This window comes from Perca flavescens, chromosome 7 (assembly GCF_004354835.1).
Source record: "Perca flavescens isolate YP-PL-M2 chromosome 7, PFLA_1.0, whole genome shotgun sequence".
Classification (NCBI taxonomy): Eukaryota; Metazoa; Chordata; class Actinopteri; order Perciformes; family Percidae; genus Perca; species Perca flavescens.
The window spans coordinates 1210776-1231624 of record NC_041337.1 but is presented as its reverse complement, the minus strand read 5'-3'; the positions used below and the strand labels follow the sequence as shown (position 1 = coordinate 1231624).

Genomic DNA, 20849 nt, shown 5'->3' with positions numbered 1-20849 from the left:
CTCACTGGATCGGTTCGCAACCGAGTGTGAAGCGGTTGGGATGAGGATCAGCACCTCTAAATCGGAGGCCATGGTTCTCAGCAGGAAACCGATGGAATGCCTTCTCCAGGTAGGGAATGAGTCCTTACCCCAAGTGAAGGAGTTCAAGTACCTTGGGGTTTTGTTCATGAGTGAGGGACAATGGAGCGGGAGATTGGTCGGAGAATCGGGCGCAGCGGGTGCGGTATTGCATTCAATCTATCGCACCGCCAGGACGAAAAGAGAGCTGAGCCAGAAGGCAAAGCTCTCGATCTACCGGTCAGTTTTCGTTCCTACCCTCACCTATGGTCATGAAGGCTGGGTCATGACCGAAAGAACGAGATCCAGGGTACAAGCGGCGAAATGGGTTTCCTCAGGAGGGTGGCTGGCGTCTCCCTTAGAGATAGGGTGAGAAGCTCAGTCATCCGTGAGGAGCTCGGAGGAGAGCCGCTGCTCCTTTGCGCCGAAGGAGCCAGTTGAGGTGGTTCGGGCATCTGGTAAGGATGCCCCTGGGCGCCCCCTAGGGAGGTGTTCCAGGCACGCCCAGCTGGGAGGAGGCCTCGGGAAGACCCAGGACTAGGTGGAGGGATTATATCTCCAACCTGGCCTGGGAACGCTCAAGGATCCCCAGTCGGAGCTGGTTAATGTTGCTCGGGAAAGGGAAGTTTGGGGTCCCCTGCTGGAGCTGCTCCCCCCGCGACCCGACACCGGATAAGCGGACGAAGATGGATGGATGGATGGATGGAAGAAATGTAAATCTGTAAGAAATAAAAATAATCAGTCAAGCTGGCTATGCTTTATGAGGATACAAATCATAGTTGAATTATAGTTGTGTGTTTAGTGGAAGAGCACTGTGACAGCTTAGTCATGCAAAATGAGAAAAGGATACTGTTGTACTGTTGTACAGCAGCACTGTATGACGGTGGTCAGAAAGCAACAAGAGTGCAGCAACAAAGTTAATATCAGTTTGATATCAGTTTGACCATGAGAATAAGTTACTCCTCAACCTGTGACAGGCAACTGCGGCGCATTGTTCTTTCTGACCATCATCATAGCTAAAGTCTGCCTAACAGCTGATGAAGAGGGCGTGTGCCAAAAGACTGGGACCAGTCTGTGCACCAACCAGGGGACGCTAAGTCTAAACCACGGTACTCCTCCAACTTTTAATAAACAAATCAAAATGCTCTTAGAGACTGATATATGAATTCATGTATAAGCCAGAAAATTAAGTCTGATGAGAGAAGCCTGTGTGCCTGCTCAACTCGGACCCGTGCACACGTTTATGCTCTTATGATTTTACTTAAATAAATACTTGTTAAACTTTTAAGTCCTCTTCTTGCCTACTTAGTGGATTTTGAAACACGACAAAGTGGTGACCCCGACGTGATCCACTAGGTGGCGCCAGAGGACTTTCCCCTGAATTGAGCAGACAGGACGGACTCCAGTTTTTCCTTCACTCAAAACAGCGCGCTGTCAAAAATAAGGTAAGCAGAGACCTGTTAATATCTAACTTCTGCACATTGAGCATAACCAAATTTTTGAGTGAAGAAGAACAAGAGTGCCGTTGGTAAATTGAATGAAATCTTAAGAGTATAAAAGAAAACTAAACAGTAAAACGAAATTGCAAAATAAGAACTGTTAACAGAGTGAAAAGAAAGCCTGTAAAAAGCTCCTGGTCTACTGTGACCTGGGAGTTGGGCAATAAAAAATTAATCTAAATTAGCCTGTAAAAAGCTCCTGGTTCACCGTGACCGGGGAGTTGGGCAACAAAAATTAAATCTAAATTAGACCTGTAAAAAGCTCTTGGTTCATTGAAATCGGAGAGTTGGGCAAAACTAAAATCAAAGAGGTAAACCTTCGAAGGTTCAATGATCTGACGAGACCTATAAATTGGCTATAAGAGACTCGTAAAAAGCTTTTGATGTACAACTGGTCGGAAAGTTGAGTACATTGGGTGAAATAAAACCGTAAAAAGCTCTTGGTTAGAAAAATCTGAGAGTTGGTTTAATTTGACTTAATTAGAGGAATCTCAGTCGGTTGGTTGGTAGATACTGTAAAAAGCCAGTGGTTGGTTATTCAATCGGTTGGTTGGTAGATACTGTAAAAAGCCAATGATTGTGAATTCACCGTAAAAAGCTCTTGGTTAGAAAAATCGGAGAGTTGGTTTAATTTGACTTAATTAGAGGAATCTCAGTCGGTTGGTTGGTAGATACTGTAAAAAGCCAATGGTTGGTTATTCAATCGGTTGGTTGGTAGATAATGTAAAAAGCCAATGATTGTGAATTTACCGTAAAAAGCTCTTGGTTAGAAAAATCGGAGAGTTGGTTTAATTTGACTTAATTAGAGGAATCTCAGTCGGTTGGTTGGTAGATACTGTAAAAAGCCAATGGTTGGTTATTCAATCGGTTGGTTGGTAGATAATGTAAAAAGCCAATGATTGTGAATTTACCGTAAAAAGCTCTTGGTTAGAAAAATCGGAGAGTTGGTTTAATTTGACTTAATTAGAGGAATCTCAGTCGGTTGGTTGGTAGATACTGGAAAAAGCCAATGGTTGGTTAATTCAATCGGTTGGTTGGTAGATACTGTAAAAAGCCAATGATTGTGAATTCAATGCAATGACAGAAAACGTTTTACATTTCGATACGGAGGCAGATTTTGAAGTATATTGTGAAGAGAATAAAATTACTAGAGCACTGTTTGATTTTGAGGTATATTGTGAAGAGGATAAAATTAATAAGGCACAGCTTGAAGTAGAAACAATTACTAGTGAAGGTTCATTGTGTGAAGTGTCCGAACGGACAGGAGAGAATACTTTAGGAAAAGAGTGAAACAGTAACAGGTAGTGGTGACGAAGTGAGTTTAGAGCTAGACTCAGATTTTGAGAGCAACATACAGCAGGAAGAGAGACAGACTGACGTTACAGAGTCAAATTGACACTTTGAAAAGCAGAGACAATTGTTTGTTGAAAATATATATGGTTTCTTATATATAGTGTGTTTCGGGTGCTGTTGGGAACTGTATCATGGCATAAAGAAGTGAAAGATTGTGCATACAGTGCTGAAATGGAAGAACTGAAAGCTTTTCTGTTGGTGAAACTGGGGAAGAAAGCACCGGGGGGGCAGCAGAAACAATGGATTGAGACAGGGAAAAAGATACTCTGTAAGTGGGAAAAGGAAGGACTGTTGGCAGACATAGGGAGAGATGAGAGTGTATTGAGAACTTTGAATATCAGAGCAGAGAGTCAGGCACGAGTGGCAGACACAGAATGGAAAGAAAAAGGGAGTAGTAGGTGGGGGCCTGCATGGGGGCGTAAACAAAAGAAAGCCGTGGAGCAAGATGTCACAAGGGGGCTGACTGAACTGCTGGGTAAACTGAAAAGGAAAAATGATAAGTTGGCAACATCTGGTGGCACAACTGAAGTAGTACCAGAAAAGACTAATAATAACCCAACCACAGTCACTGCCAGCATGTACCCTTCCCTGCCACAACCAACAGCACCTCCATCCTACGAGGCTATAACAGTGGTTCAAGCTCCTGTGGTGCCAGTAAAGAGAGGTGTGCTGGAAGTGAATGGAGGAGTTCTGGATCTGGACATCCCCAAACACAACGACCTGGCAAATCTGGTGAAATGCACAGCCGACCTGACTGACACAATTGACAAACTAGAAAATCAAATGGAAAACACCAGAGCAGAAATGAGCCAGCTCAAGGGGGAATCCATGGTTGGGACACAGTCACCATCAGGCCAAGGACCCCCAAGACCATCCACTGCATCACTCCAACTGCCACCATCACAATCAACGCCTCAACTCCTGCCCCAACCTCAGTCCCAGAGCACTCCTAGAGGGGGTCTGCAAGTGAGACCACCTTTTAAATGAGTATGCCCCCTTAGATAAAGGCTCCCAACACTCTGACTATACCTTCTCCAGCCACACCTCAGCGGTTAGCTTGAAGGAATCTGACGTATCCTCTACTGACGATGAAGATGAACAGCAGCACAGAATTATAAAACACTTCACCAAAAGGGGTCCCCCACACGATGGAGGCATGCAGAAACTGCAGTTGCAAAGTGTGTTTGAAGGAGAAGCGAAGGTCATGGATGAAGGAAGAAGAGTATATGACCTTAGAGACAGACCCCAAAAAGGGGGGGCTGGAGCTTTAACCCAGTGAGGTCATCTGGAAACCACAATACAGACTCTCCCAAGACCAAACTGAGGGCATCTCTCCTACTATCGCTGGGCTCTTGGACTCTGGAGTCCTAGTCCCCACCTGGAGTGACTGGAACACACCTCTGTTTCTTGTGACAAAAGGACCTGGAAAAGGATGGAGAATGGTGCAGGACATCAGACCCATCAACCAAGCCACGGTGCCAGATGTTCGGCCTGTTCCAGACCCATACTTGGCTCTACAGAACATACATCATTCTCACACACGCATCCCACTCCACCATGACTCTCAACACATATTTTCTTTCACCTTCTGTGGCACCCAGTACACCTACACCAGAATGCCCCAAGGCTACAGAGAACACCTAACCCAATCTCTCTGCCAGAAGACGTCATCCTGCTCCAATATGTGGATGACATTCTCCTTGGTGCACCCTCCGCTGAGCTCTCGCTGCAAGCTACAGGAACCATCCTGTCATTTCTTGCATCCAAAGGTTATAAGGTCAAGAAGGAAAAAGTCTCTGCCACAGGTCAGACCCTATCCAGCCAACATCGAGAATCCATTCTCCAGCATCCTCGCCCAGAAACAGTACAGGACATGTTGTCTTTCCTGGGTTTGACGGGGTACAGCAGAAACTATATCCCTGATTACACCCTCCTCATCCAACCATTCAGAGACCTAGTGGCTGAAGCTGGAAACAGAAACCTAAATGCTCTCCTCCAATGGTCTCCTGAAGCTGAAACTGCCTTCTCCCTCACTAAGGAAGCACTCTCCCAGGCCACCATATTGGCTGCACCTGACTACACCATTCCATTTCATCTTGATGTTTCTGTCAAGAACAGACATGTTCATGCCGCCCTTTTCCAGAAAAAAGGGGGAGACAGGTTAGTGCTAACCTACCACAGCTCGAAATTGGACACTATTGAACAAGGACAAACATCCTGTGCTCAACATCTGGCTGCACTATCGAAAGCTGTCCAAAAAACAACCCACCTGATCATGCATCACCCATTGCAGATCCACACGGACCACGGAGTGACCGCATTCCTGCAGAGCAATGCATACACGTTCAGTACTGAACGAAAACTGAAAATACAGAAGAAGCTGAGACAACCCCACATCACTTTTGTAACCTCAGCCATCAATTTGGCAGACAAAATGGGACACGGAAAACCCCACAGCTGTGAAGAAATGGCAGCACAAGAACTGAAACTCAGGCCAGACCTGAAAAACGAACCTCTGCCAGATGCACAACATTGGCTGTACACAGATGGATGCTGCTATAAAGGAGAAAATGGAAATGTGGCTGCTTATGCGGTGACGGAACAACACGCAGACGGTACACACACCGAAGTGGACTAAGGAATAATACCACAACCTGCATCAGCACAAATGGCTGAAATATTGGCTCTCACAAAAGCACTGCAGTGGTCAGAAGGGAAAAGGGTCAATATCTACACAGACTCAGCATACGCACATGGAGCGGTGCATATAGATGGACCACAATGGCAGAAGAGGAATTTCCTGACCACCAGCAAGACTCCTGTCAAGCACAAGGATCAACTGGTAACCCTACTGGAAGCAGTAAAAGCGCCAGTAGCAGTGGCAATAATGAAGTGCAAAGGACATGACAAAGCAGACACAAGGGTGGCAAAAGGAAATGAAGCAGCAGACCAAAGAGCCAAAGAAGTTGGGGGTACACTCCCAGACAAATGACACTGCAACCAGAGGGAGGACCAACAGAACTAACCACAGAAAACATAAAAGACATCCAAGAAGAGGCCGGATCATATGAACATTCAGAATGGCAGAGAAAAGGAGCATGCAAGGATAAAGACGGCATTTGGAGGTCACACACTGGACACTTAGTGGCTCCGGCAAAGCTATGTCGACTATTGTTCCCAACCATGCACGGCCCCACCCATGAGGGAACCAGAAGAACCCTTACAAACATGAAAGAACTATGGTGGCACCCATGGATGTCAGACATCATCACCAACTTTGTGGAAGAATGTTACACATGCAACAAACACAATAACAAGAAACCATTCAAGGCCCCAGCAGGAAAATTCCCTGTGCCTACAGCCCCCTTTCAAGACATCACCATAGATTTCACAAATATGGGGCCAGAGAACAGAGTAGGGGGAAAAAGGTATCTCCTTGTAATGGTAGACAGATTCACAAAATGGGTTGAAGCGATACCAAGTAAAGATGAAACAGCACAGACAGTTGTAAAATGGCTGAAAAATGAACTAGTACCCAGATATGGCGTACCATGCACAATAATATCAGACAATGGATCTCATTTTGCTAACAAACATCTACAGAAAGTAGAAGAGGCATTAGGGATCATACACAGATATGGGTCAGTTTATCATCCACAATCACAGGGATTAGTGGAGAGGGCCAACCAGACACTGAAAAGAAAAATCGCTAAAGCATGTGAAGGTACAAAACTAACATGGGTAGAAGCACTGCCGTTAGCTCTTATGTCCATGCGCAGTTCCCCAGGATCTGACACACTTATCTCTTCATGAGTTACTGACTGGAAGAAAAATGCCAGGCCCACCCAGGGATGGAGGTCATATGCCATCCCTGGATGTGTGTAAACAAGAATATGATGACTACATGAAGGCATTGACGAGTATTACTTCAGTTTTATCTGAACAGGTCGCCAGAGCACAGACCCCGGGAGAAGAGGAGCCCTGGAGCAGTGTCAAGGTAGGTGACTGGGTACGAGTGAAAGTCCACAAGAGAAAGTGGACCGAGCCCAGGTGGCTTGGACCGTACAAAGTGAGGGAGGTTACCTCACACTCTGTCCAAGTAAAAGGCCGGGCAGGAGCTGCTTGGCACCACCTGACACATTGTGCCCCAGCACCTACACCTTCCCGTGATTTGAGGGAAGTTAGAGCTGATTTGATCAACAATACCGCTCCCGTTCAAACTTAGGCAATCAGGCCAAGGGAGCGAACCCAGACAAAAATACTACTATGGATGCACATGGAAGGTCTGGGTAGGTATGCTAATATCTACAGCCATACTCGTTATGTTGTTATTTTGGTTCATAGATACCAAATATAGTATATGTAATCCTATATATGTGACGTTGAAGGATCCAAAACAAGAGGATGCAGGGACTTATGTTATGGGATTGTATGCTGAAGGGAAAGATCCATTAGGACAGTTCATCATTTGAGTCACAGACCCACGGAGTAATAGTACACCGTCCACATCCATTACTGCCCAGGTTGACGCAATGAACACTAGACTCTAAAGGGCCATTAGTGAAATATTTGAACCTAGAGGACTTTACCATTGAGGAAAGGTTGGAGATGGAAACTGGTTTCACACCCTCAGGTAACACGTGGCTCAAAATGATGAAATATACTGCTAGAACGCATAAAATGTCTGACTGTGTTATCTGTGCTAAAGCAAGACCTCATTTGGGGACAGTACCATTCCCACTCTCACCTGTGGACGACCTTATTATAATTGTATGTTAAGTCTTTACAGTGATGTGACCATGGAAAGTGATGTCTGCAGGACCCTGTCTCTCCTGTATCCCAGAGTGCGTGCAATACAACCGCCTCCAGGAGTGGTCGCCTACCCTGGTAACTATACTTGCATCACACAACCCAACAGCTCTACCATGAATGTGGGACACCTACCTAAGAAGTTTTACACCTACAACACATCTTCGTTCGTTCCCAATGTCCCACACACAATGTCAGTCGATGTTTAACAATCAGAGTAAGGGACTCGCTGATGTCTGGTGGATGTGTGGGACACAGCCCCGCCTTAGACCATCCTTACCTGCTAAATGGGGGGGAACCTGCGCCTTAGTGTCCCTATTACTGCCGATTACCATGCTTCCTATTAGCGCAGGGAAGCTAGAGGAGACAGTACAGTCTACCTACCACAAACATTCCTTGAAGAGGGCTAAAAGAGACACTGACTTGGGTTTTGGTACATGGGGAGATACAAGCACCCCGTTCGGGTCTATAGATAGTAGGGTGTATATAGATGCAATTGGAATACCAAGGGGTGTACCAGAGGAGTTCAAAGCTCAGAATCAGATAGCAAAGGGTTTTGAGTCTATACTGCCCTGGATAACTACAAACAAGAATGTGGACTGGATAAATTATATATACTACAACCAGCAGAGGTTTTTAAACCAGACTAGGGATGGCCTGAGGGGTGTGTCCGAACAATTAGCCGCCTCCTCACTCATGGCATTTCAGAACCGTATGGCACTGGACATGTTGTTTCCAGAAAAAGGGGGTGTGTGCCACATGTTTGGAGATGCTTGTTGTACATTTATTCCCAATAATACTGCCCCGGATGGTAGCATCACTAGAGCCTTGGAGGGGTTGACCTCTCTAACCAATGAATTAGCAGAGAACTCGGGTGTGGCTGAAAACCTCATCACCAGCTGGAGGACGTTTTTGGCAAATACAAAGCAATTGTGCTCTCCATGCTTATGTCCGTGGCAGTGTTTGTGGGCATATTGGTGTGTTGTGGATGCTGTTGCATCCCTTGTTGTCGCACTCTGGTGAACAGATGGATTGATGTGGCTCTGACCAAAAAAGATCCCCAGAAAGATGCTCCTCCAGCCTACTCCATGCCCCTGTTGGGGATGGAGGATGGTGATGAGACTGATTCGGACAATGAAGGAAGTGAATCACCAATGTAATGCTATGCTATATTAATCTTGCTTCTTCTTCCCCTAGTGCGGCCAATTATTTACCAGTTTGAGGGCCATATAATCCTAAGGTTTGTAGTATTCACACTTGAGGTGTGAAAAGGGGGATCTGTAAGAAATAAAAATAATCAGTCAAGCTGGCTATGCTTTATGAGGATACAAATCATAGTTGAATTATAGTTGTGTGTTTAGTGGAAGAGCACTGTGACAGCTTAGTTATGCAAAATGAGAAAAGGATACTGTTGTACTGTTGTACAGCAGCACTGTATGACGGTGGTCAGAAAGCAACAAGAGTGCAGCAACAAAGTTAATATCAGTTTGATATCAGTTTGACCATGAGAATAAGTTACTCCTCAACCTGTGACAGGCAACAGCGGCGCATTGTTCTTTCTGACCATCAGCATAGCTAAACTCTGCCTAACAGCTGATGAAGAGGGCGTGTGCCAAAAGACTGGGACCAGTCTGTGCACCAACCAGGGGAGGCTAAGTCTAAACCACGGTACTCCTCCGACTTTTAATAAACAAATCAAAATGCTCTTAGAGACTGATATATGAATTCAAGTATAAGCCAGAAAATTCAGTCTGATGAGAGAAGCCTGTGTGCCTGCTCAACTCGGACCCGTGTACACGTTTATGCTCTTATGATTTTACTTAAATAAATACTTGTTAAACTTTTAAGTCCTCTTCTTGCCTACTTAGTGGATTTTGAAACACGACACAACACTCATCCAAAGAAGGCAAAATTAACAAGGATCACACGCCAGTTAAACAGCCGAATCCAAAGAAACCGAAACACCAAAGGGAAAGCGAGGACACGAATACTGGCGCCGCAATTCTACAAGCTGTACAAGTTCTGACTAGAAAAATGGACGAGCAGATGGAACTTTTGAAGAGTTTCGACAGACGTATTGAAGCTAACACAACCGCAGCAAAAGAAAACCGAGAGGAAATCTGCGTGCTTAGGGGAAAAATAGGAGGCCTTCAGAAAGAAAACAGCCTTTTGAAAGAAGCATGTGCAGAGCAAACACGGTACAAAAGAAGGTGGAATCTGAGGATGATTGGCCTCACTGAAAAGGATGGAGAGGACACGAGAGAAGTTGTCATCGGGATACTGACGAGAGTTGTTCCATTGTCAGTGGAACGGCTGCGTGACACCGTTGGCACCGTTCACCGGCTGGGAAGGAAAGGTGACCCCGCTACCTCACATAACACACCGAGAGCAATCATCATTCAATTCGGGATGAGAATGGTGCGGGACGATGTTTGGAAGAAGTCAAAGGATGCGAGAGTGTGTAAAGACATGCACATACGTTTCAAAGAAGACTTCTCCAAAGAAGACCGGGAGGCGCGTGCGAAGCTATGGCCACTGGTCCAAGAAGCCAGAAAGAAAGGTAAACGGGCATTCTTGAAAGAAGGATACGCTCTGATCGATAACCGGAGAGTGGACCCGAACTGAACACTTGGTTTGTTATCATTTAAATGTCTGTCAGTGATTCCGCCTACAATCACATTTTTCAGTGAAACGTTAGTCTTTTTGTTTGTTTGACATAAACGCTCCGATATGTAAGTATATTGACACTAACCGCACTTTGTTTGTTAATGCATCACTGAACATTTGAGGTTAAATAACCTGATGCTATGATTGGAGCATGATTAATGTTACGTTGATGATTCCCATTTTGGTTTTTTTGCACGCCAGTAGACTATATGACAGATACTGTCTACTCTGTTTACTTATGTTCATATATGGTACTACAACTGCTCACCCCTTGATATCTCTTGTTATGCCAAAATTAAGAATATTGTAACGAAGTAGGCAAAATTGTTTTTATATTTAAATAGGATTTTGCTACAATAGCTGTTAAGTTTGTAGGTTTCTCTTTCTGCCTCTATGGTTTCTAGAGGGCTAGTTACACAAAACATGTAGATTTAGGACTTACTACTCATTCCTGCGCATCGTTACACTCTTTTGTGCATTGTTTATAGATTATCCACTTATTACTTAAATGTTGTCCTTTATTTCTTTAAATACTAGGGGGATGAAAGATAATGTAAAACGTAAGGCTATTTTTCTTTGCTGTAAGGAGCAAAGGGCTAATTGTGTTTTTTTACAAGAAACTCACTCAGCTGAGGCTGACACAAAATTTTGGAAATTACAATGGGGAGACTATTTTTTTCAGTCATGGAACGTCACACTCCGCAGGAGTTATGATTTTGTTTAATAGATTTCCTGGGAAAATTATTGACCATAAAAGTGACTCTACCGGTTATTGGTTAATGGTCGTGACAGAAATGAATGGTATAAATTACATCTTATTATGTGTGTATGGTTATAACAAAAGAGCACAATGCAAAAATCTCTTCTCATCCTTAAGTAAGTACTTAGAGGAATGGAAAATGCTTTTTTCAACAGACAGAGTAATAATTGGCGGAGATTTCAACCTAGCCCCTGATCTTTGGTTAGACCGCTTACCATCAAAGAGACTTTGCCACACACTTGATGAAACAATACTTGAATTGATCACGAAAGCCAATCTAATAGATTATTGGAGAATGAAAAACCCAACCAGAAAACAATTTACCTGGTTCAACTCATCTAATAATGGCCAGTGCTCAAGATTGGATTATTGGTTATTATCAGACAATCTCATTAATGAGGTTAATAGATGTGATATTTCAGCATCACCCCTGACTGATCATTGTGTAATATCCTTGACACTTTCTCCGGGTGGTAAAGAAAATAACATAAATTCTATATGGAAATTTAACAATACCCTTTTGGAAGATACTGAGTTTTGTGATGTAGTTAAACAACTGGTTAAAGAAGTAGGTGAATTGGAAATGTCTTTTATGAGTAAATGGGAATGTTTTAAATTCAAAGTTAAACAGATAGCTATCAGAACTAGTAAGCAATCATCAACACTTAAAAAGATAAGACAAAGGGACATCATTAGTCGCATCAATACTCTATGCTGTAAAAATGATTTGACACAGCAAGAACAGACTGAATTAAACAATTTACAGTCCCATCTTAATAATATATATCTGGAAAAGGCCAAGGGAGCATTTATTTGTTCAAGGGCTCGTTGGATTGAAGAAGGGGAGAAAAACTCTTCCTATTTTTTTAGTCTGGAAAAACAAAGACAGACGAAGAAAAATATTCAGAAGTTAAATATCAATGATGTTATTGTTGAAAATCAAGAAGAAGTAAACGAAAACCTTAAAGCTTTTTATAGTAACTTGTATAAACCCCATTTTTCTAAAGAAGATTGTTATTTTTTCTTAAATAAGATTCAGGGGTCTAAAAAGACAATGGAAGATAACTTTAAACATCTTATGGAAGGTAAGCTAAGAATTGAGGAGTTAGACTTGGCAGTTCAACAGATGTCCAAGGGGAAATCACCTGGAATAGATGGGCTAACCGTGGAGTTTTTTTCCTTCTTCTGGAGTGATATCAGGAAAATGCTCTATAATGCCCATTTAGATTGTATTTCAAAAGGTAATCTTTCTCCCACTATGAAACATGGTCTCATCACTCTAATTCCGAAACCTAACAAAGATAATCTTTTATTGGATAAATGGAGACCAATCACCTTGTTATGTAACGATTATAAATTGCTGGCACTTGTTTATGCCAATCATCTGAATGAGGGATTGCCACATATTATTGACGAATGTCAATCAGCTTTCATGAAGGGTATAAACATACATAATCATACCAGACTGCTACTAGACATGCTTGATTATCGAGACTTCGTTTACACTGATGCTTTTATTTTATTTCTTGATTTTTATAAGGCATTTAATACTGTTGAACATACCTTTTTATTTGAAATCCTAGATTTTTTAGGTTTTGGGAGCAACTTTTGTAAAATAATTAAGATGTTTTATACTGATATATATAGTTCTGTGTCTCTTAATCCTGGTATAACTCCTAGGTTTCTAAGTGCTCCGCGGTATTAGGCAGGGATGCCCGATTTTTCCCAAACTGTTTATTCTAGCCACCCAATCTCTTATAATGTTCATTAATCACAACCCCAACTTGCATGGGATCTCAATATTTGACAAGGTATTTAAAATTAGTCAGTTTGCAGATGACACAGCAATCCTTTTAAGGGATAAGTTCATGGTTGATGTTGCCCTTGATTCAGTATCAATTTTCTCTAAAGCTTCAGGTTTAACCCTCAATATTAAAAAATTTGAGCTACTTCCCATTCACTCATCAACTGATTCTATCATCTCATCTATTGAGGTTAAAGCTGAAGTGAAATATCTAAGAATAGTTCTATCTAAAAATACTATTAGAAGGGAAGATGTTAATTTTTCTAACCGTTTAAAAGATATGAAGAAATCGCTGAGTCGCTGGCTTACTAGAGATCTCACTATCTTTGGTAGAGTCACTCTGTCTAAATCAGAAGGTATTTCCAAAGTAACGTTATAGTTATAGTAAAGTTATCCCTGTCACTCCCTGGATGTTTCTTCCGGTAATGTTAAGAAAGCCAATTCAATCGTTTTCCAATTCCTGTGGAAAAACAAAACCCATTATATTAAGAAATCACAGCTGGTTAAAGAGTATGATATGGGTGGTATTAAAGCATTGGACTTTGAATCAATGTTTGGGACCTTTAAGATTAACTGGTTGAAAACATATCTATCACAACCAGATTCTATGTGGTTTCATATACCCAGACATCTATTTAGGAAAGTAGGTGGGCTTGATTTTCTTCTGCAATGTGATTTTGAGGTGACCAAAATTCCTGTTAAGTTGTCAAACTTCCACAAACAAGTTCTCCAATATTGGAAAATGATATTTAGTGGGAATGCTGTTCAACAGCATTCCAACTATTGTTATCCTGTTCTTTATTTTTCTTCTTAATTAGTGGGAATGCTGTTCAACAGCATTCCAACTATTGTTATCCTGTTCTTTATTTTTCTTAATTTTAATTTTATTATTCCGTACGTTTTTTGGCTCTGCGTAACTTCTGCATACTTTCACCTATTTAAACCATTCAACTTTTCAAATGTTCAGCTCTTTCAGCTAATGATGGGACTTCTTCAACTTTTTTTTCTACTATTTATACTTTTTAAAATTTTAGGCGTTTTCAAACTTTTTTTAACATTAAAGTCAATGAGAGCAGGCTTCAACTCCTTAAAATCTTCTTCTGCTTTAAAATGTATCTCCTCCTACATTCTTCCACCTACAGATGTGATTCAAACTTTAAAATATTCACAAAATATTCAGCTATCCGTGGTCTGCTTTTCAGGTTGATATATTTTACAGTTTTTGTGAAAAAGCTGTTTAATTTTAGTGATTATTTCAGGAAAGTTTATCGATTAAACATAGTGTGTATTGCGCTGCTTAGAGTGGTGATGTCATCGCTCAGAGGGTGAAGCTTCAAAAAAATAATCTTTGTCTCTTCTCCAAAAACTGCTCTCACGCCCACAATATCTACTTGTCATACACAATTTATACATCAAAACGTAGGTATTTTTGTCTAGTTTCGAAAGATATGCTCAGTTATGTGATACGTCTCATGCTTTTGGCTCAGCGAGCTTCCAAATGATGAGAATAACAAATTTGCCTCCATCCGCTCCAATGATAAAAGAGGTCCATCTTTTCCAGCGAAGAGCAGAACGAACCACTTTTTTAAATCACTGATATGCCCACATTTTTATGTTTATCCATATAAATTTTATACCGATATGTTCACAAAGGCCGTGTGTCTCTAACGGTCAAGTTGCTGTTTCAATAGCATGTACTGTTGTGGATTTATTAAGTCTTGTTAGAAGAGTTCTCCCACACTGTCTCTCACTAATCAGGTGTGGGGATTAATGATCAAAGAGAGGCTTTATAAGTGCTGAAGGAACATTGTTTGTCTGTTCTGAAGATAGCGCAGTGGTTATGGCACATGGCTAGGGTGTGGGGGGCCCAGGTTCAAATCCCACTGTGGTACATCAATCATGTTCTTGGCAAAGGTGTTCTTGACTTTTTCAACTACTCTCACTACTTCAACTTATACTCTCACTACTTCAACTTATTTTTACGGTTTTAAGCTATTCATCCAGTTTAGCTTTAGCAATTCAGCTATTCATGTTTTATTCTGCAAACACACACATGCACACACAGGATAACATTATTTGAGTGATATCTGTTATAGTTTGGGCAGCCTGAGCCTCTGTTTGAGAGCTCACTCTCAGGGACTCTGAATAGCTGAAGCACAGCACAGCTGACAGATTCAGCAGGTGACAGGCTCGTTAACTTGATTACAGACATCAAAGCATGTTTGTAAACATGGCCATTTGTTACCATGACAACACTTTCACAGACACACCCAGATACTACAGGCAGTGATATGAACAGTAGTCTAGATCTGTTGCCTTCCACTTCTGTCTTCCTCCCTCTGTCTCCTTTCCTCCCTCTGTATGTATCCCTTCCTCACTCCTTCTTTTTCTTTTCTGTCTCCCTCACTCCCTCTCTATCTCCTTCCCTCCCTCTCGGTCTCTCTCCCTCCCTCCATCTCTCTATTTCCCTCTCTCTCTCTGTCTCTTTTTCTTTACCTCTGCCTCTCTCTCTATCTCTCTCTTTCTCTCTCCCTGTCTCTCTCTCTTTTTCTCTCTCTCTCCTTCTGTCTTCATCCCTCCTTCTCCTTCCCTCTCTTCCCCACTCTCTTCCTTTCTCTCTCCATCTCTTTCTTTCTCTCTCTCTCTCTGTCTCTCTCTCTTTCTCTCTCCCTCTCTCTCTTTCCTTCTCTTTCTCTCTCTTTGTCTCTCCCTCTCAGACCTCACAATGTTCTACATATTTTGTCATTTTTCAACTTTTGAAGCCAACAGTTCAGTTTAGCGTCAACTTTTAGCTTTTTAATGAAATTCATACTTCTTAAAACGATTTCCACTTTTTCTACTACTCTCACTACTTCAACTACTACAAACATTTACTGGCCAGTCGTTACCATGACAACAGATACACACCCAGATACTACAGGCAGGAATATGAACTTTAGTCTGCCTTCTCTCTTCTATTCTCTTGTTCTGGTCTGTCTGTCTGTCTGCTCTCGCTCCCCCTCTCTATCTCTCTTTTTCCACCTGCCTCTCTCTCCCTCTCTATGCGTCTCTCTCTCTTTCTCTCTCTATCCCTCTCTCTCTCTTTTTCTTTCACTCTCTCCATCCCTCCTTCTCCCTCCCTGTCTCTACCTCCCCCTCTCTTCCTTTCTCTCTCTCTATCACTCTCTTTCCCTCTCTCTCTCTTTCTTTCCCTTTGCCTCTCTCTCTCCCTCTCTTTCCTCTTTCTCTCTCTTTGTCTCTCCCTCTCTCTCCTTCTCTTTCTCTCTCTTTGTCTTTCCCTCTCTCTCTCTCATCCCCCTCTCTCTCTCCCCTCTCTCTTCCTCTCTCTCTCCTTCTCTCTCCATCCCTCCTTCTCCCTCCCTCTCTCCCTCCCTCCCCCTCTCTCTATTTCTCTATCTTTCTTTCCCTCTCTCTCTCCTTTCCTCTCTATCCCTCTCTTTCTCTCTTGTTTGTTCTATGCAATGGATATGGCTGATAATAAGTCTTTTTAGTCAATTTATTGAAACTTCCACTTTTGACAGTATTACAGTTTAGCTTACCGCTTTTCTACAAATGTATTTCAAGAAATTATTTTATTATTATATATTATATTATATTGTATTAGTGGTGTTCTTCAACTTTTCAATGAAATTCATATTTATTGAACCAATTTCCACTTTTTCAACTATTCTTCAGCTGAAGACCTCACAATGTTCTACATATTTTGTCATTTTTCAACTTTTATAGCCAACAATTAAGTTTAGCGTCAACTTTGAACTTTTTAACGACTTTTTCAACTATTCTCACTATTTCAACTTCTTCTTACGGATTTGAGCTATTCATCCAGTTTAGCTTTAGCAATTCAGCTATTCAGCATTCCCACGCATTTTCTGCAGGAAATGCATTTTCTAGTTAGTGGGAATGCTGTTCAACAGCATTCCAACTATTGTTATCCTGTTCTTTATTAGTGGGAATGCTGTTCAACAGCATTTCAACTATTGTTATCCTGTTCTTTATTTTTCTTTTTATTATTCCGTACGTTTTTTGGCTCTGCGTAACTTCTGCATACTTTCACCTATTTAAACCATTCAACTTTTCAAATGTTCAGCTCTTTCAGCTAATGATGGGACTTCTTCAACTTTTTTTCTACTATTTATACTTTTTAAAATTGTAAGCGTTTTATAACTTTTTTTTAACATTAAAGTCAATGAGAGCAGGCTTCAACTCCTTAAAATCTTCTTCTGCTTTAAAATGTATCTCCTCCTACATTCTTCCACCGACGTGATTCAAACTATTTCAACTTCTTCTTACGGATTTGAGCTATTCATCCAGTTTAGCTTTAGCAATTCAGCTATTCAGCATTCCCACGCATTTTCTGCAGGAAATGCATTTTCTAGTTATATATTATATTATATTTTATTAGTGGTGTTCTTCAACTTTTCAATGAAATTCATATTTATTGAACCAATTTCCACTTTTTCAACTATTCTTCAGCTTCAGCTAAAGACCTCACAATGTTCTACATATTTTGTCATTTTTCAACTTTTATAGCCAACAATTCAGTTTAGCGTCAACTTTGAACTTTTTAACGACTTTTTCAACTATTCTCACTATTTCAACCTCTTCTTACGGATTTGAGCTATTCGTCCAGTTTAGCTTTAGCAATTCAGCTATTCAGCATTCCCACGCATTTTCTGCAGGAAATGCATTTTCTAGTTTTTCTTAATTTTAATTTTATCATTCCGTACGTTTTTTGGCTCTGCGTAACTTCTGCATACTTTCACCTATTTAAACCATTCAACTTTTCAAATGTTCAGCTCTTTCAGCTAATGATGGGACTTCTTCAACTTTTTTTCAACTATTTATACTTTTTAAAATTTTAAGCGTTTTCAAACTTTTTTTTAACATTAAAGTCAATGAGAGCAGGCTTCAACTCCTTAAAATCTTCTTCTGCTTTAAAATGTATCTCCTCCTACATTCTTCCACCTACAGACGTGATTCAAACTTTAAAATATTCACAAAATATTCAGCTATCCGGGGTCTGCTTTTCAGGTTGATATATTTTACAGTTTTTGTGAAAAAGCTGTTTAATTTTAGTGATTATTTCAGGAAAGTTTATCGATTAAACATAGTGTGTATTGCGCTGCTTAGAGTGGTGATGTCATCACTCAGAGGGTGAAGCTTCAAAAAAAAAATCTTTGTCTCTTCTCCAAAAACTGCTCTCACGCCCACAATATCTACTTGTCATACACAATTTATACATCAAAACGTAGGTATTTTTGTCTAGTTTCGAAAAATATGCTCAGTTATGTGATACGTCTCATACTTTTGGCTCAGCGAGCTTCCAAATGATGAGAATAACAAATTTGCCTCCATCCGCTCCAATGATAAAAGAGGTCCATCTTTTCCAGCGAAGAGCAGAACAAACCACTTTTTTAAATCACTGATATGCCCACATTTTTATGTTTATCCATATAAATTTTATACCGATATGTTCACAAAGGCCGTGTGTCTCTAACGGTCAAGTTGCTGTTTCAATAGCATGTACTGTTGTGGATTTATTAAGTCTTGTTAGAAGAGTTCTCCCACACTGTCTCTCACTAATCAGGTGTGGGGATTAATGATCAAAGAGAGGCTTTATAAGTGCTGAAGGAACATTGTTTGTCTGTTCTGAAGATAGTGCAGTGGTTATGGCACATGGCTAGGGTGTGGGGGCCCAGGTTCAAATCTCATTGTGGCACATCCATCATGTTCCTGGCAAAGGTGTTATTTGACTTTTTCAACTACTCTCACTACTTCAACTTATACTCTCACTACTTCAACTTATTTTTGCGGTTTTAAGCTATTCATCCAGTTTAGCTTTAGTAATTCAGCTATTCATGTTTTATTTTGCAAACACACACATGCACACACGCAAGCACACACGCAAACACATATACACACACAGACATCAAAGGGAGGCTTTATAAGTACTCAAGGAACATTGTTTACCTGTCCTGACTATAGCACAGTGGTCATGGTGCGTGGCTGTGGTGTGGATGGGCTGGGTTCAAATCCCACTGTGGCACATTAACCAATGTGTCCTTGGCCAGGATGGCAATTGACTTCTTCAACTTATTCTTATGGATTTAAGCTATTCATCCAGTTCAGCTTTAGCTATTCATGTTTTATTTTGCAAACACAATCACACACACACACACACACACACACACAGACCCACACTCAAAGACAGACAAAGTCACACACACACACACACACACACAGTGTATGACTAACTATGCTATGATCATCAGGCTATATCATTTGCGTTCCACTTCTGTCTGTCTGTCTGTCTCCTTATGTCTGTATCCCTCCCTCCCTCCTTTTTCTTTTCTGTCTCCCTCACTCCCTCTCTATCTCCTTCCCTCCCTCTCTGTCTCTCTCCCTCCCTCCATCTCTCTCTTTTCCTCTCTCTCTCTCTCTATCTCTTTTTCTTTATCTCTGCCTCTCTCTCTCTCTTTCTCTCTCCCTGTCTCTGTCTCTCTCTCCTTCTCTCTTCATCCCTCCTCCTCCCTCCCTCTCTTACCCCCTCTCTTCCTTTCTCTCTCCATCTCTTTCTTTCCCTCTCTCTCTCCCTCTCTCTTTCTCTCTCTTTCCATCTCTCTCTCTCACTCTCTCTCTCTATCCCCCCCTCTCTCTCTTTCCTTCTTTCTCTCTCTTTGTCTCTCCCTCTCAGACCTCTCAATGTTCTACATATTTTGTCATTTTTCAACTTTTGAAGCCAACAGTTCAGTTTAGCGTCAACTTTTAGCTTTTTAATGAAATTCATACTTCTTAAAACGATTTCCACTTTTTCTACTACTCTCACTACTTCAACTACTACAAACATTCAATGGCCAGTCGTTACCATGACAACAGATACACACCCAGATACTACAGGCAGGAATATGAACTTTAGTCTGCCTTCTCTCTTCTATTCTCTTGTTCTGGTCTGTCTGTCTGTCTTCTCTCGCTCCCCCTCTCTATCTCTCTTTTTCCATCTGCCTCTCTCTCCCTCTCTATCCGTCTCTCTCTCTTTCTCTCTCTATCCCTCTCTCTCTCTTTTTCTTTCACTCTCTCCATCCCTCCTTCTCCCTCCCTGTCTCTACCTCCCCCTCTCTTCCTTTCTCTCTCTCTATCACTCTCTTTCCGTCTCTTGCTCTGTCTCTTTCTTTCCCTTTGCCTCTCTCTCTCCCTCCCTATCCTCTTTCTCTCTCTTTCTCTCTCTATCCCTCTCTCTCTTTCCCTCTCTCTCTCTCCTCTTTCTCTCTCTTTGTCTCTCCAGCTCTCTCCTTCTCTTTCTCTCTCTTTGTCTTTCCCTCTCTCTCTCTCCCCCCCTCTCTCTCCCCCTCTCTCTCTTCCTCTCTCTCTCCTTCTCTCTCCATCCCTCCTCCCTCCCTCTCTCCCTCCCTCCCCCTCTCTCTATTTCTCTATCTTTCTTTCCCCTCTCTCTCCTTTCCTCTCTATCCCTCTCTTTCTCTCTTGTTTGTTCTATGCAATGGATATGGCTGATAATAAGTCTTTTTAGTCAATTTATTGAAACTTCCACTTTTGACAGTATTACAGTTTAGCTTACCGCTTTTCTACAAATGTATTTCAAGAAATGATTTTATTATTATATATTATATTATATTTTATTAGTGGTGTTCTTCAACTTTTCAATGAAATTCATATTTATTGAACATATTTCCACTTTTTCAACTATTCTTCAGCTTCAGCTAAAGACCTCACAATGTTCTACATATTTTGTCATTTTTCAACTTTTATAGCCAACAATTCAGTTTAGCGTCAACTTTGAACTTTTTAACGACTTTTTCAACTATTCTCACTACTTCAACTTCTTCTTACGGATTTGAGCTATTCATCCAGTTTAGCTTTAGAAATTCAGCTATTCAGCATTCCC

General features: G+C 41.4%; 1 protein-coding gene across 1 annotated transcript; it reads left to right on the top strand.

The window, feature by feature from the left end:
• Positions 1-7461: 7461 nt before the first annotated feature.
• LOC114559327 (uncharacterized) lies at positions 7462-9012 on the top strand. The gene is made up of 2 exons (XM_028583916.1): positions 7462-7542; positions 7690-9012. The coding sequence occupies exon 2, from the start codon at positions 7839-7841 to the stop codon at positions 8739-8741; it is 903 nt and encodes a 300-aa protein (XP_028439717.1). The 5' UTR covers positions 7462-7542; positions 7690-7838; the 3' UTR covers positions 8742-9012.
• The last annotated feature ends 11837 nt before the right edge of the window (positions 9013-20849 follow it).